At 49.3% G+C, this 23,764-nt stretch overlaps 1 protein-coding gene and 1 long non-coding RNA gene across 2 annotated transcripts in view; one reads left to right on the forward strand and one right to left on the reverse strand.

Moving 5' to 3' along the window:
- LOC147666512 (uncharacterized) overlaps nt 1-17,089 on the reverse strand; it is a 152,794-nt gene extending 135,705 nt beyond the window's left edge. The window contains exon 1 of the long non-coding RNA XR_015304759.1: nt 16,845-17,089. This is a non-coding gene — a long non-coding RNA (uncharacterized LOC147666512). The remainder of the gene's footprint in view (nt 1-16,844) is intronic.
- Nucleotides 1-23,764, forward strand: part of LOC147666513 (N-acyl-aromatic-L-amino acid amidohydrolase (carboxylate-forming)-like) — a 72,461-nt gene that overhangs the window by 24,777 nt on the left and 23,920 nt on the right. The window contains exons 4-5 of the mRNA XM_086949024.1: nt 2,000-2,090; nt 2,683-2,790. Coding sequence (XP_086805150.1) covers nt 2,000-2,090; nt 2,683-2,790 — 199 coding nt within the window. The remainder of the gene's footprint in view (nt 1-1,999; nt 2,091-2,682; nt 2,791-23,764) is intronic.

Below are 23,764 nucleotides of genomic sequence, written 5' to 3' on the forward strand. Positions count from 1 at the left end.
GGCACAGAGGGCCTGCAGGGGCCTGGGTGGAACAGAAAAAGCTTCAGAGGAGGCCGTGGGCTGGCAGAAGGGGCGCAGAAGCAAAAGTGCCAGACAGGGCTGAGCAGCACAAAGGATGCAGTGGAACAGGAGCAGGCCAAGAGTAAACACGGGGCAGCATGAGCAATGGTGTGTGGAACCAAGCCAAGGTGCTCTGTGCCAACACAACCACCATCATATGCGAATACAGCCACCATCAGACTTCAGCAAATGCAATATCACACATCAACGTCATAAACCCACACATCCAGAGCTTTAAGTGGGATGAAAAAATGGAGGGGGTCTCTCTTAGGGGCTTGGCCGATATAATTAAGGGCGTGGCTTAAAACACGAAAAGTAGAAATCTGTGCTTGGCACAGTGTGCCGCCCAAGTGGTATTCTGCTGCTTCTGTCCGTACACGCAGATATGTAATAATGCAAGTAATATTACACCTACAATAAACCAGGGTATTGGCTTTGTCAGTGGTTGTTAGTTGCATAAGCTAAATAACCAAAAACTATGGTTATGGCTTCCTTATACATAATATTGAAAATGCTTCAGTTATGAAATTATGAGACTGTGAAAGAACTTTAACGAGTCTTTTTGACCTTACATCAAAGTAACTGAATGGTGGTACGATAGGGACCCATCTTGGTACCTGCCTTTTAGAAGTGCCGGTGCTCAACACCGGCAGGACCCGGCTCACTTAAAGCCCTGCCCACATCCAACATCATACGCTAGCTAACACATCAACTATTATGCATCCATCCACTGTTAAACCCATCATCAGGGGCCAAAACACCCACAATCAGACTTCTACAAAGGCAATATCACACATCAGCACACAGCAGTCAACATCATAAATCCACACACCCAACATCATACGCAAACACATTGACTATTATACAGCCACATACTGTTAACCCCTTAAGTGCTGCCTCGGTGCATTGGCCGACGGCAGCACTACCTCCCCAGTGCTGCGCACGACCATTGAACGTCCATTCAGCACTAGTTCTAATGGACAGCGCAGCACTGGGGAGGAATGTGTAATAGCAGCTATGAGGTTAAACACATCATCAGCTGCCAAAACACCCACCTTCATACTTATGTTCACCCACCCTTCCTCCATCATACAGCCCTGCCCTAACATCATACATTAAAGCAGACCAACCATTACATGCCTGCAAATCCGCCAATACACACCCATCAGACATTCAGACAGCCACATTTATGCATCCACTAACATACCTCCATCAAATGGTCATGTCTGCCACAACTACTATGCCCACATCACTATATGTACAAAAAACAAACTTCTACACACCCTATCAAACAACCACACAGCCAAATTCATTTGCTGACATCCTTACCATCGTAATCCAAACTGGACAAAAACCTTACTGAAGATCTGCAAAATATTTTCTCCAACTTTTTTGAATTTGCTCCACCACAATGGGATCAGTGATTTCTGCTAAAAATGCCAGGAATTGAAAGGAATTTTGAAATCCATCATAGTATTTTTCAGAACTGGAGAAATTTTCAAGCCTTTCTTTACCTCCCTTTTAGTGTCACTTTGCACCCTCCACCTTGAGCTTTTTCTCAGGTACAATATCCGTGCTACCTCGCTGTGCTAACTCTCCCGAGGACAAAGATGCTCATGATACTCACAAAGAGTTTAGGAATCCTTTCTCAAGTTTGAGTGCTACATGTGATCTAGAAATATCACTTGAAACAAAATATGGACTCACTTCATGTCCACCCATGTCTTGTTATGAGAGGGATTAAAAATTTGTCGGAATGGGGTTATGATGTCCCAGGGAAGTCATGTGGCCCGCGATCTCCTGGATAGCCTGGATCTTGGCCACACCGACGGTATGAGTGATGTGGTATGAGACTGTGAGTACATGGACTGTGGTGTCTTCTTGGATATCTTGAGCTCCCTGCTCTCTTAGTGATCCCTTGAATTATCTTTTTTATTAGACCAACTATAAGCAAAACTGTCCTATCTACGTGTACAAGCTGGCAGGCGAGGAAGCGTACACCATCGATTCCATATGCAAGAACGGCGTGGGTGAGTCTGGCTCGATGCAGCCCTTGAAGCAGTGTATGACTCCATGGGTGGTGTACGGGTGCATGACGCTGTGAGGTCATGCGAGTTAAGAGAGATGTGAGGGGATGTTTCAGAGAGTAAGGAGGTCCACCTCACAGAGAGTACAAGGTATCCCTGACTGAATGGGGTCTGCTGGTACAACAAGTCTTCCCACACTGGCTATGAGATAGTATATGTGGGGATGTCATATGAACAATACTGTAAGGACAGATGGTATAGATTACATAGGTCTGTGAGAGATGTGGGGTGATGTATAGAAGGTCACTTCACACAGAAAAGGTTTTTTACGGATCCTGCAAGAGACGTTAACTCATACTGGTTGTGTGTGATGTCCCTTGTACTGTAAGAGATGTTATTACAAATCAATATGTTGTGAGATGTCTCTCTTACTGTGGGAGATGTTTACCTACACTCAGTACAAGTTGATAGTCTCTCTGAGGAATGCCTGATGGTGCACGAGAAGCAACACCAAGTGGGTTTTAAGTTATTTTGTGGTGTGATCTCTGAGGATGTCCTTGCATTCACCTCAAACTTTCCAATCTTTTCTCCTTAGCGATGGAGGTTGGGCCGCAGCCACAGGGTGTTGTCAGAGCAGACTGTCTCGAACAAATGAGAGCGCTCATCAGACATGGGCTGGATTTCATTGAAAAATTCAATCAAGGTTTGAAATCATAGAAACTGATAAACTGTTGCTTTTCTTCTGGGTAAAGAACTTATCTATGTGAGTTTGGGTCTTAGAATTCATCTAATTTCTTTGGGAGAGCACCAAGCGAGATCCTGGAGACGCAATGCACTCTTTCACCTCTCATTGCCTACACCAATGACCACATACTCAAGGAGATGAGAACCATCGGAATAGGCCCCTAAATACACAAATAAGTGAGTATCTTAAAAATGTGCGCATATGCACCACTCTCTAGCACTAAGATAAATACCTCAAGCGGCGTCAGTCATTACCTCGCCGTTCTTTACATCAGGAGTTATTACATCATGGCCACTCTTTTGGGAATCACTACATCAAGACTACAGTTAGATCGCAACTGAGCAAATAATCTTGTAATGTGAATTATAGTTAGATTTCCCAGACAGAGTAAATCCTCAGATATATGCTTGCGAATAACTTTTCCATTTGTTTGAGGAATCTCCATGAAACTTTGCAGACCTGTTCCCTTTTCTACATTGGCTGATGATGCAAAGAATCGTGGTGATTAGTTCATGGGTGTAAAGAAAATAAGGGGGTCTCAAAACACGTTTTTCCACCAATGCATTATCCATAGACATTTGCACGGATGTTGCGGCACAACAGTTGAACAGATTTTCATGAATTTTGGCAGGAATGTAGATTATGGCCTGGAAAGGATCCTTTTTGTATTTCGTGATAATCCCTTCAGTAGTTTTGTAGTAATAAGGGACTAAAACATAGTGATATATTGGGCCGACAAACAACCCTGGAAATCCTAACTATAGATGTAGTATAGAAAGATACTGCCTGCCTCTGAGGTGTATGGGCTTTAATATTGTATTTGTAGTTGTGCATGAGCTCTGTGCATGGAGTGGGAAAGGAGTGCTAGGGGACAGGGCAAAGCAGGGTTGAAGTACCAGTGACAGAGCTGACGGTTCGCAGGGATTGTCGGAGTGCATATACCTGCATACACAGTGCTTTAAATGGGCCGGTACTCACCGGTACGGAGTACCGGCACTTCTTGGAATTGTCATTCTGAGTACCGGCACTTCTCTACTGCCCGAGGAGAGTACCGGTACTCATTAAAAGGTCGGCTCACTGGCTGAGAGTGCGAATGAGCAGAAGTGGAACTGTCTGTCAGCCAAGGTGCTACTTCTGTAGCCCCGATCTGAGCTCCTGCTGAGCTATTCGGCAGGGCTCATTTGAATAATGTGCAGTGCTCACCGTCAAGCTGTGCTTAACAGAGCAGGGCATGAGGGCAGAGATTCCTTTTACCTGCTAGTGTGCACGTGTGATTTTCAAAGCGCCGCACTTCTGGTAGTGAAAAGTCAGTGCAGGGTAATACTTTAAATATAAATGTTATCAGGGGCAAGCGCGGCGGATTCTCACACTTCCCTTATTTCTCTAGATCGGAGAGTTAATATACACACAATGCGATAGGAAGAGGCTCCTTGGGCGCTAATATACCTGCTTTCTTGTCAAATGCCTCAATTACCAGGTCTGTACATTGAAGGCTTTCTCTGATGAGACCCCGCAGCAGGGCCACTGTGTGACTGAAGAAGAGACAGGCTAGCGATCCACGCAGTGTCAGGCCAGCAGCTCCTCTCTGTGAATCTTTCTGACAGCTGTAAAGAGATTCAGCTAAATCAGATATAAATTTAATAATTTCCTGCTGCTGATCGACATTTATTTATTTATTTATTATGTATTTGCTTATATAGCGTAGGAATTCGACCCCCGAAGGGGTATCTCCACGCTTATGTTCTTACCAAAAGCCATAACCAAATAAAAAACAATCAGAAACAAGAAGATTAGAGTCTACATTGTCAGGAACAGGTAAGTCTTTAAGCATTTCCTAAAGGCTCCAAGGTTGGAGTTTTGCCTCAGGGTGAGGGGCAGAGTATTCCAAAGGGTGGGGCCCCTATAGGAGAGGGCTCGGACACCCTGTCTTTCCCTTTTGATCCGCGGTACCTGAAGCAGTGATTGATTCTTAGAGCGCAAAGAACGACATGGCTCATAAGGTTTGAATTTTTCTGACAGGTATTTCGGACCAGTATCAAACAGGCATTTATGTATTACGCAGCATATCTTAAATTTCACCCTCTGGTGGATAGGCAGCCAGTGGAGTTTATTCAAGAGAGGGCGAGAAGGGGATCTGGCTGGAACGTTAAGGATCAGCCTAGCTGCTGTGTTCTGGGCCACCTGTAACCTGCCAAGTTGCTCTTCATTGGCAGAAATGAGCAGCCCATTGCAGTAATCTAATCTACTGATTACCAGTGCCTGGACCAATGTTTTTCTATGATTGTCTGCCAGGTATGGGAACACTCTCCTCAAGAGCCCAATGACCCTAAGACAAGATCCCGCTACCTGACTTACATGGTCCTTAAATAGCAGAGACTGATCAAGGCGAACCCCTAAATTTTTTACTACCTGTTTGGGGCAAGGAGCAGAACCTAGTTCGGGAGGCCACCATTCAGGTGACCAAAGGAGCGGGGCCTCCGTCTTGCCCACATTACATTGCAGGCAATTGGAGGTATTCCAATCGGATACAGCTCTCATGCCTGCAGCGAAGGAGTTTTAACTGCTGGCGTAAGTGTTTGAAAAGGAAACAGGAGCTGGGTATCATCTGCGTAGGATATAGGCGTTAACCCATATTCTCTCACAATTTCAGCCAAGGGGGTCACATACACATTGAAGAGTGTGGGGCTTAGGCATGAGCCCTGTGGAACCCCCTTGGTGAGCTCCCTGGAGATAGAAAAATGGGAGCCCAATCAAACGCTTTGTGAGCGGCCAGTAATAAAGCTCTCCAGCCATGACAAAGCAGTTCCACCTATCCCTACCCTCTTCAGACGACCAATGAGAATGTCATGTGACACCGTGTCGAAGGCAGCAGACAAATCTAACAGCACCAGAATCATGGAGCCTCCTCTATCCTGTGCCATCCTGATGGGATCGGTCACGGAGAGGAGGGCAGATTCGGTGCTGTGATTATGTCTGAACCCAGATTGTGAATGGTCCAGACCGCCCGCTGCCTCGATAAAATTAGACACATGTGTATTGACATGTTTCTCGGTCATCTTACTAACATGGGGTAAAATGGAGATCGGGCGGAGGTTGGAGAGGTCTGACCATGGCAACGCCGTGTTCTTTCGAATAGGGCTCACAATTGCCTTTTTCCAGTCCCTGGGTACCTGCCCTTCCTTAAGGGAAAGGTTGAACACTGTTCGAATACCTGAGGAGAGCAGGCTACCTAAGGGGGCTACCATTTTAGCAGGCAGGAGGTCAGTTGGGGACCCTGTTTTAATTTGACTATACAGAGCAGTAACCTCAGACAAAGTAACCTCAGGGATCATGGTAAGTAGGCTACTTTGACACTGTGGTAACCGGGGATGAGTGGAGTCAATATTGCTCTTAAAATTTGGGGCTTCAGTGATTTTTCCATATATTGACTCTATTTTGTTCTCAAAAAATGAAGAAATGTCATCGCATATAGTTTGAGTGAAGTCATCAGGGCTTTCACAGACTAGAGGTTTTACAAAAGATTGAAGAATTTTGTAAAGTTCTCTGGAGGAATTACCTGCTTCCTCTAATTGTAGCGCAAGACTGTTTTTCCTGGCCAATTTTATATTTTTATGATAGTTGGCTAGGGCCTCCGAATACAGCTGCCTACTATAAGGTGTGTGCATCTTCCTCCAGACTTTCTCTAACTTTCTGCATCCCTGTTTTTCTACTCTCAACTCTTCAGTATACCATAATTCCTGTTTGGATCTAGAATATTGTTTATGAAGTTTCAGAGGCGCAAGTGAGTCCACTGCCTCTAAAAGGGCCTTATTAAACTTAATGAGACCTGTCTCAACATCATCATTCTCCGAAACAGAGGGTTCTTTCCATACCTTCTGGAGTCTATCAGGAGTTACTTTAAGCCACTGTCTTCGCCATACTGCTGGAAGAGATTTACGATGTGGCAGATGGAGACCTAAAAAAGTAAAATCAACAACAAAATGATCGGACCAACTAACAGGCGTTGGAGGTTCACATTTCATTTGAGGGCAGTTAGCTAGAATTCGATCCAGGGTATGTCCACCAATGTGCGTTGGACCGCTATTTCGAATTTCAAGTCCTAGTATCCGGAGATCAGAGAGCAGGGACATTGTGTCTGAATGATTAGGTAGGTCTGTGTGAATATTAAAATCTCCAAGGAGAATAAAATCTTCCTTGGATTTAAAATAAGGGGCTAATAGCTCCATAAGATTGAGCGAGAAGCCTGTACATGGTCCAGGAGGCCGACAGACTAATGCTCCCTTCCAGTGTGTTTTTGAGGAAGAACAAATCTTAAAAATCATGACCTCCATTTGTGCACAGCATTTCTGGTCCAGAAGAGAGACTTTCAGGCCCTCTTTATATACCACAGCAATACCCCCACCAGTTTTGGTGGGGCGATCTAGATTGAGAATCTTATATCCAGAGGGAACCCCCAACATAATGGCAGGCACTGTGTGGGGCTTCAGCCAAGTCTCCGTAAGCAAACAGATATCTGGTGTGGCAGTGTCTATAAGATCCCATAATTCCTGGTAATGTTTGGGTAAGGAACTGACATTTAACAGGAAACTTCTTAGTCCGATTTGTGTAGGGTATTCTTCAACATTTCTGTAGGTGGAACGGTTCTTAAAAGATCCCTGGGAATGCGACCCTATGGGAACTAAAGTGGGAATAAGAGTGTAATTACCAATAGAAGGATTGATAAGGGATGCCTGGAAGCGACAAGTAATACAGGAAAATGGGCCTTCAGGACACGGCCAAATGCCATGTTTACAACCTATTTGAAGGGTGGGTTGTAATCCTTTCAGTACCTTTGCTGAATAAGAGATGATATTACTCCCAACGAGTCCATTGTTCCCAGATATAGAGTCCATGGCCCCTAGCCCCGTCCAGACGCAGACGGGCTTCTCTTCGGCTTATGTTAGGCGAGACCCCTGCGCGCTTAGAGCAAGGGCGGGGCTAAATAGTTTGTAACAGAAATGATTAGGGGCCTTCAGCATGGCAGAGGGCCTTGCAAATGGGCACACTAGAGTTGTCCGCCTATGCTGAAAATGCGCTACATTTTGTCTAAAGTAGCAGTGTAAAGAAGATATCTTCAATCCAGGTTATATAGTTGAAGTAAGTCTTTATTAGTCAGAAGTGAAGAGACCTCCAGCTCCTTCCACAGCTTCCTCTGTACTGTCTGCTATTCACATCATAACATTCTAACCTCCTAGCAACATCCCCACAATTCCAAGAAGCATAGATCCCAACACATCTCCCCCCATTACAATATCAGAAGAAATGTACAAATGAAATACATAAAGAAAAATAAAGCATACAGGAACAAATAAAAGTCTATGGAGCATTACACTTTGCAACATTGCCACAGCTCCAAGCAGAACCATCATTTAGAATGAGAACATTTTTCTTCACAAACTTTACTTGTTTAGGTTGAGAATATTTGCTTTCACCTTTAGTTACAATACCACATTTCTTTGTCACTACCCAATCACCAACACATATACTCGGATCTTTCACCCTCATTCTGAGATTGTATGAATCTGTAGAATCACGCTGCCTACTGACAACACAATCTTTCACACTAGATCGGTCAACCCACACACATTCTTTGTTCTTCAGCCAACTTCTAACTTCCTTCAAACCAGGCTCACGCCCTTTTAGGGAGACAAAAGGAGAGATACCGGTGACTGAATGTGGAGTTATTCTATAAGACCAGACCATTTTCTTAAGCTCCTCAGCCCACACGAAACCATTCGCTAATGACAACTGAATGTTCTCCATCAATAATCTATTGATCCTTTCCACAAGGCCATTGGCCTGTGGCCTAAACAATGCAACCTTCTCATGACAAATCCCCATGCCATCCAAAAACTCCTTCATTTGTCTTGATACCAGCTGCACACCATTATCTGATACCAAAGTTTTTGGAATACCTTCATTTAAAAATGTTCTTTCCAAAAAGTTTATCACTCTCTTAGTGTCAATACTTTCAGTGGACTCCATTACAAACCACTTAGACTGATAGTCCACAAGAACCATTATGAATCTATTCCGAGTACCTAATTTAGAAATTGGTCCCAAGAAATCAATCGCTAATTTCTCCCAGGGCCTTACCGGAAATTCAACACAGGAGAGAGAAGGCTGCCTAATGACTTTCGTTTTATCGCTAGCAGCACACGCATGACAATTCCTGACTAACTCATCAATCTCACCATCCATCCCTGGCCACCAATAGGATTCGCGAATCCTTCTCTTGGTCATGTTCCTCCCCAAATAACATTCATGAGCAATATTCATGATCTTTGATCTAAGATTACACGGTGGCACCAAACGGTTTCTCCTCCACAACTTGCCTTCAGATACACTCAATTCAGCTTCCACATTAGAATAACCCTTCAAGCGAGTGTCATTGGAGGATTGCTTAGACCACCCCCCAGAGACAAGTTTCATAACCAAAGGAATTATTTGATCATCAGCCATGGCAGATTCCCAATCACTTTTATCAAAAGCAAGAATCTCATCACAACTAATTGCAGGGTCTTCAACTTCTACCAGATCTACTAAGTCTACAGGCATCCTGGACAAACAATCCGCAATAACATTTTTTTCTCCTCTCACATATTCCATCTGAAAATTATAATCAAGTACTGATAAAATCCATTTCGATATCCTAGGGGTGACATTACCCTCCAAGCCTCTACCTCCTTTAAATAAATGTACAAGAGGCTTATGATCTGTACGCACTTTGAAGGGCAAACCCCAAAGAAAATATCTAAAGTGCTTAATTCCCCATGTGCAAGCAAGAGCCTCCCTCTCAATCACCGAGTAAGACACTTCTGCACCCTGTAACCTCCTAGATGCAAAACCTATAATCCTTTCCACACCATCAGATACCTGAGAGAGTACAGCCCCAAGTCCCACAGCACTAGCATCAGTGGTAACCAAAGTTTTGGCCTTAACGTCAAAATGACCTAAAGTAGGTGCATGAATAATTCCTACTTTCACGCGCTTGAAAGAATTCTCACATTCTTGATCCCATTCAAAAACCACACCATTCTTCATTAAACGCCTCAAAGGCTCAACCACATCTGAAAAATTCCTAATAAACTTAGAACAATATTCAGCTAACCCCAAAAAATATCTTAGCTGATCTTTAGTTGTTGGCGTAGGAGCATCATTAATTGCAGGAATTATGCTTTTCTTTGGTTTAATACATAAACCTGATATCTCATGACCTAGATACGTCACACAATCTCTCTTCAATTGACATTTTTCCTTTTTTATGGTTAGACCATTAACCTCCATACGCTCCAGAACTTGTGTTAAAATCTTATCATGATGTTGACAATCCTTTCCAACTACTAATACGTCATCCTGAAAACATAATACATTCTCAATACCTCCTAAGACTCTTTCCATCACTCTCTGAAACACCGCTGACGCTGAAGCCAACCCAAATGGCATCCTGCAATAGCGAAATGCCCCCAGTGGAGTTACAAACGAGGTAAGGTGTCTTGATTTCTCGTCTAAGTCAATTTGGTGATAGGCTGCAGACATGTCAATTACACTGAATATCACACCACCACCCATGGCACTTAACATTTCAGAAATATTAGGCAATGGTTGCCTATCGACCCATATATTCTTATTTAGATCGCGTAAATCTACACAGAGACGAATTTTGGTCCCACCATCCTTGGGCGCGACCACAATGGGGGCGAGCCACTCAGATGCCTCAATAGGTTCTATAATCTTCAGATCTAATAATTTATCCAATTCTACTTTCAGGGGTTCTCTCATCAAGTGTGGTAAATTTCTTACTTTATGAACCACAGCTACCGCATTTTTGTTAAGAATGATCTTATGAGAAAATTCTTTCAATTTTCCTAACTTTTCCGTAAAAACATTAGGAAACTTCTTCATCACATCTGTCTCAAAAGTATCAACATTAAGAACAGAGAATGAAGAAACAGGTTCAGGAGCATTGGGATTTAGTACAGTTCCTAGATATTTCTGGTGACGCCAACCAAGCAAGTTAGACCCTTGCTTAGTGAGATACACTCTCCCAAACACTTTTTTATTTTGAAATGTGATTACCATCCATTTGAGACCTAAGATGTCAATGGTCTTTCCACCATATCCTACAGCTCTTATATCCAGAGAGGTCCAAGAGTTGAGATCCACATCACCATCCCAAATTTCTACATACATATCTTTGGACAACAGGGTATAAAGGCTTCCTGAATCTACCAGCATGTTAACATTTCTAGTTTGAGCATGCATAGGATCTCTAGAATCAAAATTGATTAAACAATGTGGCTTCTCAAGCTTATCAGTACTCTCAGTAGCCACATCAACAAGACAAATAGGGTCTTGTACGCAAGGACAATTTTCACTTAAAACCAGCCCATCTACACACAGCATTAAATTCTCAATATTTTCGCAAGAGTCATCAATTTCATTAACATATTGAGTCTTAGCATTGCAAGCTTTAACTACGTGACCCCTCTTTCCACATCCTCTGCAAATAGCATTTCTAGCTGTACAACGAGGACTCGATGCAATGTGTCCTGGAGATCCGCATCTATAACATTTCACAAGACGTGAATTCCCTTGTTGCACAAAAATTGGAGGACGATAATTTGGAGGATGGTAGTTAGACAACTTATTGCTTTTAGAATCAAACTTCTTAACAACTTTAGTTTCATCAACAAATGCTTGTGTTTGAGATTTTACACTAGACTCTGATTCCTTTGCCACACTATCTTTAGATATAGAACCAGAACATTTATCCATTTCTTTTATCCATAAGTCAGTATTTTCTATAGCTTTAACGATCTCAATAGATTCTTCTAAGTTACAATCTTTACTAAGTAACTTCTCTCGCACCCTTTTATTATTAGTGCACATGACGATCTGATCACGGATCAGAGAATCTGTCAAATCTTTAAACTGACAATTAAGTGACAATCCCCGCAAGGCTGCCACATAAGTTGCAACATCTTCATCAGCTTTTTGAACCCGACAAAAGAACTTATGCCTTTCTAAAAGAGTATTAATTTTTGTGATGAACCTTTTCTCTAGCATCAACATACTCATGTCATAGACATTAGCAGCATGACCATCTCCCACACCTAAAGATATCTCGGGCAAATCTTCGTATAATCTTTTACCTTCCACCCCCAAATTATGAAGAAGAATGGCTTGTTTGCGAACAGGACCATATTTGTCCGCACCAGATGCTAAAACATATGTGAGGAACAATTTCTTCCATTCTTTCCAAGGTATTGGGGGTTCACCAGGAGTAGGGAGGAAGGAAGGGGGAGTAGAAAAGGTTTGATCACCCATGGTAAATAATCAATAGCACCTTTGTAAATAATTAACAGCACCTTTTTCCCTTCTTTTTTTTAAATCAAAGAAGATTAATTCAGTAAATAAGTAAATACTCAAAGTAGAAGTAATTGCAATCCAATCAGGGAAGAAATCGGCAGTTCAGCAGTATTGCAATCCAATCAGGGAAGAAATCGGCAGTTCAGCAGTCTAAATTCAGTTCAACCGGCAAGCAGGACGATAACGCGCTAAAGGGAAAACAGTCTCAAATACTAGACAGCCCATAAACAAATCAGAAAGGGCAAACGAAGCTTCCTGGACAACCAAGATGGCCGCCACGCTGAATCACGCAATGACGCTCCCACGTAGACGCTTGCGAAGAATCCCAAACAAAGATGGCCGCACGTTGGATTACGTAAATGACGTCTTCAACATCACGGAGGTACGTAATCAAGCTGGTTATGTCCACAGGTTCGGAAGCGGCAGCGGGTTCTGAAGCTTCTTAAGACGGCGGTTTTGAAATCGCGCGAGCAAGTAAGCAGGCACAAGTTGAAAGATGCGATTGAGAAAAATTTAGAAATCTTTAAAATCTTCCTTAAACATTCAGCGTTACCAATATAGAGATGAAAAACGCTTTAGCAATGTTCAAAAATAAAGCGCAAAGGTGGCAATATAATGAAATGAAAATCTTGTCGCACAGCTGCCAGTCAAAGAATTCGAAATTTGAATAAAACTCAATCTATCTATCTACTTCCAGGATTTAGATAGAGAGCAGTATATAGGGTAAAATGTACATACCACAAGGTTGCTGCTGCCTTGAGAAGAAAAGTAAGAAACAAAGTTGGAGGAGTAAATTGTATACCACAGTCCCATCCAGTTGTAGTATCATCCAGGGGTGGAGGTCAATTCCAATCTCTGCCCCTGCCAGAGTATAGTGTTCCCTCGTCGCCAATGTAAAGAAGATATCTTCAATCCAGGTTATATAGTTGAAGTAAGTCTTTATTAGTCAGAAGTGAAGAGACCTCCAGCTCCTTCCACAGCTTCCTCTGTACTGTCTGCTATTCACATCATAACATTCTAACCTCCTAGCAACATCCCCACAATTCCAAGAAGCATAAATCCCAACAAGCAGTTTTGCTGATTTATTAGAAGTGCAAAGTGTTTACCATCCCTGCTTGACAGTGACACTACTAAGCAGCACCCATTATTTTCTCAGCACAGTTAGACTTGCCAAGTCAGAGATAAGGCATGTGATTATTGTCCCCGCTGGAGAGAGGTCAGAATTTTCTCTACTGGCAGTTTTCACTCTCACCATTAAGTAGTGTAGAGGGTTAATATGCCTCCTTCAAAAAGCATATTGTATTGTACTGAGGTTGGGGTGGAGGGTGCCGATTTTTTGGGGGGAGAAAATAAATAATTAAATAATAGCTTCAAAAGCACCTGCTGCAGAGTTTATCTTCCTTGTTTCTCAAATGATTGTGATTTCTGATATTTGTCTATTTCCTTTGACTTCATTCCATGATTTTGGAAGCAGCAATGTGCCACTCTAAGTGTTACACATCTAGTTGTTGCCTGACTCTCATAAATCCACTGAATCTATGACAGCAAGGGCAGAGGGAGGCAGAGGAGCACAGACGCAGGACACCAGCTGCAGGGCAGAGGGAGGCAGAGGAGCACAGAGGCAGGACACCAGCAGCATGGCTGAGGGAGGCAGAGGAGCACAGAGGCAAGACACCAGCAGCAGGCAGAGGAGCATTGAGGCAGGACACCAGCAGCAGGGCAGAGGGAGGCAGAGGAGCACAGAGGCAGGACACCAGCAGCAGGGCAGAGGGGGGCAGAGGAGCACAGAGGCAGGACACCAGCAGCAGGGCAGAGGAGCACAGAGGCAGGACACCAGCAGCAGGGCAGAGGGAGGCAGAGGAGCACAGAGGCATGACACCAGCAGCAGGGCAGAGGGAAGCAGAGGATCACAGAGGCAAGACACCAGCTGCAGGATAGAGGGAGGCAGAGGAGCACAGAGGCAGGACACCAGCAGCAGGGCAGAGGGAGGCAGAGGATCACAGAGGCATGACCGGAGTCTTTTGTGTGTCTGCTTATGTTTGTCTGTTTGCCTGCATTTGTATGCCTGTTTTTTGTAAGAAAAAAGCGAGAGAGAGAAAATCAAGTCACTCTCAGGAGGTATTTTAAAGAAAATGGGTGGCACTTTGTGTGTACATGTCTGCGGGGACAAACGTTCATGAATAACGTAGTACGGAGGGTTGGTGGGTGAGTGAGTGATTGGATGGATGGATGGATGAGTGACTGGATGTATGGGTGAAAGAGGGTGGATAATTGGATAAAAGGGCGGATGATGGGTGAATAAGTGAAAGATCGGATGGATGAATGAAAGGGAGGGAGGATGGATGAAAGGGTGGATGATGGATGAGTGAAAGGAGGGATTGAGTGAAAGTGTGGATGGAATGAAAGGGTGGATGGTATAAAGGAGTGAAAAGGTTGATGGATAGATGAGCGAAAGGATTTATGGATGAGTGAAAGGGTGGATAAAGAGACAGATGAGTGAAAGGATGAATGGATAGGTTTAAAGATGGATGGATGGATGGACAACGGAGAAACAGCGGCCCTCATCCTCCTAGACCTCTCCGCGGCATTCGACACTGTCTGCCACCGCACCCTAGTACAGCGCCTCAGCAACGTCGGAATCCAGGACAAGGCACTGGAATGGATCGTCTCCTTCCTCGACGGAAGAACACAGAGAGTCCGCCTACCACCGTACAAGTCAGAGGCCTCCAAAGTCATCTGCGGCGTCCCTCAAGGATCCTCTCTGAGCCCCACCCTCTTCAACGTCTACATGAGCCCCCTCGCGGCCATCGCACGTCAACACAACCTCAGCATAATCTCCCACGCCGACGACACCCAGCTGATCCTCTCCCTGACCAACGACCCCGCCACCGCCAGAGCCAACCTGCACGAAGGGATGAAAGAGGTAGCCGAGTGGATGACGACCAGCCGCCTGAAACTGAACTCGGACAAGACGGAGGTCCTCATCCTAGGCTCTTCACCCTCCGCCTGGGACGACTCCTGGTGGCCTCCCGCCCTGGGCACCGCACCCAAACCGACAGACCACGCACGCAACCTGGGCTTCATCCTGGACTCCTCCCTCTCCATGACCAGGCAAGTCAACAACGTCTCCTCGGCGTGCTTCAACATCCTACGCATGCTACGGAAGATCTTCTGGTGGATCCCCACCGAGACCAGGAAGACCGTCACCCAGGCCCTCGTCACTAGCCGACTGGACTACGGCAACGCCCTCTACGCCGGGACCACCGCCAAGCTCCAGAAGAGACTCCAACGGATCCAGAACGCCTCAGCCAGACTCATCCTCGACATCCCACGAACCAGCCACATCTCCGGACATCTGAGAGACCTTCACTGGCTTCCCGTCAACAAAAGAATCACCTTCCGCCTCCTCACCCACGCACACAAAGCCCTACACGACCAAGGACCAAGCTACCTCAACAACCGGATCAACTTCTACGCTCCCAAACGCCACCTCCGATCAGCCAACCACGCCCTCGCCGCCGTCCCCCGCATCCGAAGAGCGACTACAGGAGGAAGGTCCTTCTCCTACCTGGCCGCCAAGACCTGGAACTCCCTCCCGACCGACCTGCGCCTGACCCAAGACCACCTCTCCTTCAGGAAGAAGCTGAAGACCTGGCTGTTCGAGCAGTAGCGGCACCCCCCCTCCCCCAAGCGCCTTGAGACCCTACGGGTATGTAGCGCGCTCTATAAATGTCATTGATTGATAGGTTTGGATATGAAGGGTTGACAGACGGAATGGCGAAAAACTGAATGATGGATGAAAAACTGAATAGACAACAGAATGTAAAGGGTAAATGGTTGACATCAGCAGGTAAATGGTAGGATGAATGGATAGATCAATGGAAGAGACAAGAGAGATCTTCTGGTGAGGGTCTTGATGATTTGCTTAATTTCCTTGTTGCCATATGAGCTTCGGTTTGATGTGGGGGTATTTTCAGTTTTTTTCCTAGTCACGTGCTCAGAAATATATAGTATTGTGCCAAACAACATCAATTCACAGTATGGCATCAAGAAGGTGCATCTATTGCAAAAAAAAGCATATATATTATCGCATTTCTCTTTCATTTTGTGCAATGAGTTAACCTGCTTGGTTTATATAAACACATTTATCATGTGTTTTGGTGTGTGCTGCAACTATTATGGAAGTTGTTAAGCATCATTATGTCTTGCCCTTAGCCCCCCCCCCCCCAATACACCTCTAGCTCATGATAATGAGTACCTGTACTTATTTTTTCCCATTTAAAGCAATGTGCATACATGCTATGGTGTATCACAAACGAACAATTGGAAAGTTAAAATGGGTCAGGATGCCCTTCTCTCAATTCTTGGGAAGTCTGAAGACCACATATACCATGGAGGGCACTAGCTTAGTGAGCAAAGTTGAGGTTTCCAGTTTAAAAATGAAAATATATAAGTATATATATATATGTATGCCTTGCCTCTGAAAGTAAATAAGGCCTACTAAACTATTATTGGAACAAGTGTACTAATATACACGTCTTTATACATTAATGACTGCTGCTGGGGACACGTATGAAGATTAAAGTTCGCTTAATACTGACCTCGTCTCCTCGTCATCACCGCAGTCTCGCTCTCACCCCTCGGAGCTCGGCTCGAGCCGTTAAACCACCGCCGTGGAACCTTCAGAGCACAACGTTCGAAGACATACCAATGTGCAGGAACACAACAGGGGGGAAGGGGGTGCGGGAAACGGGTATAAACAATACAAGAAGTAAAATTAATTAATGTGACAGCCCCCCACCCACTACTCTCCTATGTCGGGATTTTTCCTCTTTCCTCAAGTCTATTGCACGTTGGTTTCCCCTCCCCCCCCGCTCCCCGCTCCCCCTGTTATCTCGGTGGAGTGTTCCGCCCCTTTTGAGTACGCGCAGGCGCAGTGGGTGAGGAAAGAGCTCGGAGGCAGCGGGGCAGAGGGAAGCAGAGGAGCACAGAGGCAGGACACCAGCAGCGGGGCAGAGGGAGGCAGAGGAGCACAGAGGCAGGACACCAGCAGCAGGGCAGAGGAGCACAGAGGAAACACACTAGCAGCAGGGCAGAGGAGCACAGAGGAAAAACACTAGCAGCAGGGCAGAGGGAGGCAGAGGAGCACAGAGGCAGGACACCAGCAGCAGGGCTGAGGGAGGCAGAGGAGCACAGAGGCAGGACACCAGCAGCAGGGCAGAGGAGCACAGAGGCAAGACACCAGCAGCAGGGCAGAGGAGCACAGAGGAAACACACTAGCAGCAGGGCAGAGGAGCACAGAGGCAAGACACCAGCAGCAGGGCAGAGGAGCACAGAGGCAAGACACCAGCAGCAGGGCAGAGGAGCACAGAGGAAAAACACTAGCAGCAGGGCAGAGGGAGGCAGAGGAGCACAGAGGCAGGACACCAGCAGCAGCAGGGCAGAGGAGCACAGAGGAAACACACTAGCAGCAGGGCAGAGGAGCACAGAGGAAACACACTAGCAGCAGGGCAGAGGGAGGCAGAGGAGCACAGAGGCAGGACACCAGCAGCAGGGCAGAGGAGCACAGAGGAAACACACTAGCAGCAGGGCAGAGGAGCACAGAGGCAAGACACCAGCAGCAGGGCAGAGGAGCACAGAGGAAACACACTAGCAGCAGGGCAGAGGAGCACAGAGGCAAGACACCAGCAGCAGGGCAGAGGAGCACAGAGGCAAGACACCAGCAGCAGGGCAGAGGAGCACAGAGGAAACACACTAGCAGCAGGGCAGAGGAGCACAGAGGAAACACACTAGCAGCAGGGCAGAGCGAGGAAGAGGAGCACAGAGGCAGGACACCAGCAGCAGCAGGGCAGAGGAGCACAGAGGAAACACACTAGCAGCAGGGCAGAGGAGCACAGAGGAAACACACTAGCAGCAGGGCAGAGGGAGGCAGAGGAGCACAGAGGCAGGACACCAGCAGCAGGGCAGAGGAGCACAGAGGAAACACACTAGCAGCAGGGCAGAGGAGCACAGAGGCAAGACACCAGCAGCAGGGCAGAGGAGCACAGAGGCAAGACACCAGCAGCAGGGCAGAGGAGCACAGAGGAAACACACTAGCAGCAGGGCAGAGGAGCACAGAGGCAAGACACCAGCAGCAGGGCAGAGGAGCACAGAGGCAAGACACCAGCAGCAGGGCAGAGGAGCACGGAGGAAACACACTAGCAGCAGGGCAGAGGAGCACAGAGGCAGGACACCAGCAGCAGGGCAGAGGGAGGCAGAGGAGAACAGAGGCAGGACACCAGCAGCAGGGCAGAGGGAGGCAGAGGAGCACAGAGGCAGGACACCAGCAGCGGGGCAGAGGGAGGCAGAGGAGCACAGAGGCAGGACACCAGCAGCAGGGCAGAGGAGCACAGAGGAAACACACTAGCAGCAGGGCAGAGGAGCACAGAGGCAAGACACCAGCAGCAGGGCAGAGGAGCACAGAGGCAAGACACCAGCAGCAGGGCAGAGGAGCACAGAGGCAGGACACCAGCAGCAGGGCAGAGGGAGGCAGAGGCAGGACACCAGCAGCAGGGCAGAGGAGCACAGAGGAAACACACTAGCAGCAGGGCAGAGGAGCACAGAGGCAGGACACCGGCAGCAGGGCAGAGGAGCACAGAGGAAACACACTAGCAGCAGGGCAGAGGAGCACAGAGGCAAGACACCAGCAGCAGGGCAGAGGAGCACAGAGGAAACACACTAACAGCAGGGCAGAGGAGCACGGAGGCAAGACACCAGCAGCAGGGCAGAGGAGCGCAGGACACCAGCAGCAGGGCAGAGGGAGGCAGAGGAGCACAGAGGCAGGACACCAGCAGCGGGGCAGAGGAGCACAGAGGCAGGACACCAGCAGCAGGGCAGAGGAGCACAGAGGAAACACACTAGCAGCAGGGCAGAGGAGCACAGAGGAAACACACTAGCAGCAGGGCAGAGGGAGGCAGAGGAGCACAGAGGCAGGACACCAGCAGCAGCAGGGCAGAGGAGCACAGAGGAAACACACTAGCAGCAGGGCAGAGGAGCACAGAGGAAACACACTAGCAGCAGGGCAGAGGGAGGCAGAGGAGCACAGAGGCAGGACACCAGCAGCAGGGCAGAGGAGCACAGAGGAAACACACTAGCAGCAGGGCAGAGGAGCACAGAGGCAAGACACCAGCAGCAGGGCAGAGGAGCACAGAGGCAAGACACCAGCAGCAGGGCAGAGGAGCACAGAGGAAACACACTAGCAGCAGGGCAGAGGAGCACAGAGGCAAGACACCAGCAGCAGGGCAGAGGAGCACAGAGGCAAGACACCAGCAGCAGGGCAGAGGAGCACAGAGGAAACACACTAGCAGCAGGGCAGAGGAGCACAGAGGCAAGACACCAGCAGCAGGGCAGAGGAGCACAGAGGCAAGACACCAGCAGCAGGGCAGAGGAGCACAGAGGAAACACACTAGCAGCAGGGCAGAGGAGCACAGAGGCAGGACACCAGCAGCAGGGCAGAGGGAGGCAGAGGAGAACAGAGGCAGGACACCAGCAGCAGGGCAGAGGGAGGCAGAGGAGCACAGAGGCAGGACACCAGCAGCGGGGCAGAGGGAGGCAGAGGAGCACAGAGGCAGGACACCAGCAGCAGGGCAGAGGAGCACAGAAGAAACACACTAGCAGCAGGGCAGAGGAGCACAGAGGCAAGACACCAGCAGCAGGGCAGAGGAGCACAGAGGCAAGACACCAGCAGCAGGGCAGAGGAGCACAGAGGCAGGACACCAGCAGCAGGGCAGAGGGAGGCAGAGGCAGGACACCAGCAGCAGGGTAGAGGAGCACAGAGGAAACACACTAGCAGCAGGGCAGAGGAGCACAGAGGCAGGACACCGGCAGCAGGGCAGAGGAGCACAGAGGAAACACACTAGCAGCAGGGCAGAGGAGCACAGAGGCAAGAAACCAGCAGCAGGGCAGAGGAGCACAGAGGAAACACACTAACAGCAGGGCAGAGGAGCACAGAGGCAAGACACCAGCAGCAGGGCAGAGGAGCGCAGGACACCAGCAGCAGGGCAGAGGGAGGCAGAGGAGCACAGAGGCAGGACACCAGCAGCGGGGCAGAGGGAGGCAGAGGAGCACAGAGGCAGGACACCAGCAGCAGGGCAGAGGAGCACAGAGGAAACACACTAGCAGCAGGGCAGAGGAGCACAGAGGCAAGACACCAGCAGCAGGGCAGAGGAGCACAGAGGCAAGACACCAGCAGCAGGGCAGAGGAGCACAGAGGCAGGACACCAGCAGCAGGGCAGAGGGAGGCAGAGGCAGGACACCAGCAGCAGGGCAGAGGAGCACAGAGGAAAAACACTAGCAGCAGGGCAGAGGAGCACAGAGGCAGGACACCGGCAGCAGGACAGAGGAGCACAGAGGAAACACACTAGCAGCAGGGCAGAGGAGCACAGAGGCAAGACACCAGCAGCAGGGCAGAGGAGCACAGAGGAAACACACTAGCAGCAGGGCAGAGGAGCACAGAGGCAAGACACCAGCAGCAGGGCAGAGGAGCACAGAGGCAGGACACCAGCAGCAGGGCAGAGGAGCACAGAGGCAAGACACCAGCAGCAGGGAAGAGGGAGGCAGAAAAGCACAGAGGAAACACACTAGCAGCAGGGCAGAGGAGCACAGAGGCAGGACACCAGCAGCAGGGCAGAGGGAGGCAGAAAAGCACAAAGGAAACACACTAGCAGCAGGGCAGAGGAGCACAGAGGCAGGACACCAGCAGCAGGGCAGAGGAGAACAGAGGCAGGACACCAGCAGCAGGGCAGAGGGAGGCAGAGGAGCACAGAGGCAGGACACCAGCAGCGGGGCAGAGGGAGGCAGAGGAGCACAGAGGCAGGACACCAGCAGCAGGGCAGAGGAGCACAGAGGAAACACACTAGCAGCAGGGCAGAGGAGCACAGAGGCAAGACACCAGCAGCAGGGCAGAAAAGCACAGAGGCAAGACACCAGCAGCAGGGCAGAAAAGCACAGAGGCAACACACCAGCAGCAGGGCAGAGGGAGGCAGAAAAGCACAGAGGAAACACACTTGCAGCAGGGCACAGGAGCACAGAGGCAGGACACCAGCAGCAGGGCAGAGGGAGGCAGAAGAGAACAGAGGCAGGACACCAGCAGCATGGCAGAAAAGCACAGAGGCAACACACCAGCAGCAGGGCAGAGGAGCACAGAGGAAAGACACCAGCAGCAGGGCAGAGGAGCACAGAGGCAAGACACCAGCAGCAGGGCAGAAAAGCACAGAGGAAACACACTAGCAGCAGGGCAGAGGAGCACAGAGGCAGGACACCAGCAGCAGGGCAGAGGAGAACAGAGGCAGGACACCAGCAGCAGGGCAGAAAAGCACAGAGGCAACACACCATCAGCAGGGCAGAGGAGCACAGAGGCAGGACACCAGCAGCAGGGCAGAGGGAGGCAGAGGAGCACAGAGGCAGGACACCAGCAGCAGGGCAGAGGGAGGCAGAGGAGAACAGAGGCAGGACACCAGCAGCTGCTCTGACACCTTCGGGTAAAGTCTGCGCTATATAAAAATGCATAAATAAATAAAAGCAGGGCAGAGGAGCACAGAGGCAGGACACCAGCAGAAGGGCAGAGGAGCACAGAGGCAGGACACAAGCAACAGGGCAGAGGGAGGCAGAGGAGCACAGAGGCAGGACACTAGCTGCAGGGCAGAGGGAGGCAGAGGAGCACAGAGGCAGGACACCAGCAGCGGGGCGGAGGGAGGCAGAGGAGCATAGAGGCAGGACACCAGCAGCGGGGCAGAGGGAGGCAGAGGAGCACAGAGGCACGACACCAGCAGCAGGGCAGAGGGAGGCAGAGGAGCACAGAGGCAGGACACCACCAGCCGGTCAGAGGAGCACAGAGGCAGTACAGCAGCAGCAGGGCAGAGGAGCACAGAGGCAGGACACCAGCAGCAGGGCAGAGGGAGGCAGAGGAGCACAGAGGCAGGACACCAGATGCAAGGCAGAGGGAGGCAGAGGAGCACAGAGACAGGACACCTGCAGCAGGGCAGAGGGAGGCATAGGAGCACAGAGGCAGGACACCAGCAGCAGGGCAGAGGGAGGCAGAGGAGCACAGAGGCAGGACACCAGCAGCAGGGCAGAGGAGCACAGAGGCAAGACACCAGCAGCAGGGCAGAGGGAGGCAGAAAAGCACAGAGGAAACACACTAGCAGCAGGACAGAGGAGCACAGAGGCAAGACACCAGCAGCAGGGCAGAGGGAGGCAGAAAAGCACAAAGGAAACACACTAGCAGCAGGGCAGAGGAGCACAGAGGCAAGACACCAGCAGCAGGGCAGAGGGAGGCAGAAAAGCACAAAGGAAACACACTAGCAGCAGGGCAGAGGAGCACAGAGGCAGGACACCAGCAGCAGGGCAGAGGGAGGCAGAGGAGAACAGAGGCAGGACACCAGCAGCAGGGCAGAGGAGCACAGAGGAAACACACTAGCAGCAGGGCAGAGGAGCACAGAGGCAAGACACTAGCTGCAGGGCAGAGGGAGGCAGAGGAGCACAGAGGCAGGACACCAGCAGCAGGGCAGAGGAGCACAGAGGCAAGACACCAGCAGCAGGGCAGAGGGAGGCAGAAAAGCACAGAGGAAACACACTAGCAGCAGGGCAGAGGAGCACAGAGGCAAGACACCAGCAGCAGGGCAGAGGGAGGCAGAAAAGCACAAAGGAAACACACTGGCAGCAGGGCAGAGGAGCACAGAGGCAGGACACCAGCAGCAGGGCAGAGGGAGGCAGAGGAGAACAGAGGCAGGACACCAGCAGCAGGGCAGAGGAGCACAGAGGAAACACACTAGCAGCAGGGCAGAGGAGCACAGAGGCAAGACACCAGCAGCAGGGCAGAAAAGCACAGAGGCAAGACACCAGCAGCAGGGCAGAAAAGCACAGAGGCAACACACCAGCAGCAGGGCAGAGGGAGGCAGAAAAGCACAGAGGAAACACACTAGCAGCAGGGCACAGGAGCACAGAGGCAGGACACCAGCAGCAGGGCAGAGGGAGGCAGAAGAGAACAGAGGCAGGACACCAGCAGCATGGCAGAAAAGCACAGAGGCAACACACCAGCAGCAGGGCAGAGGAGCACAGAGGAAAGACACCAGCAGCAGGGCAGAGGAGCACAGAGGCAAGACACCAGCAGCAGGGCAGAGGAGCACACAGGCAGGACACCAGCAGCAGTGCGGAAAAGCACAGAGGAAACACACTAGCAGCAGGGCAGAGGAGCACAGAAGCAGGACACCAGCAGCAGGGCAGAGGGAGGCAGAGGAGAACAGAGGCAGGACACCAGCAGCAGGGCAGAAAAGCACAGAGGCAACACACCAGCAGCAGGGCAGAGGAGCACAGAGGCAGGACACCAGCAGCAGGGCAGAGGGAGGCAGATGAGCACAGAGGCAGGACACCAGCAGCAGGGCAGAGGGAGGCAGAGGAGAACAGAGGCAGGACACCAGCAGCTGCTCTGACACCTTCGGGTAAAGTCTGCGCTATATAAAAATGCATAAATAAATAAATAAAT

Source organism: Lissotriton vulgaris, unplaced genomic scaffold (assembly GCF_964263255.1).
Source record: "Lissotriton vulgaris unplaced genomic scaffold, aLisVul1.2 SCAFFOLD_440, whole genome shotgun sequence".
NCBI lineage: Eukaryota > Metazoa > Chordata > Amphibia > Caudata > Salamandridae > Lissotriton > Lissotriton vulgaris.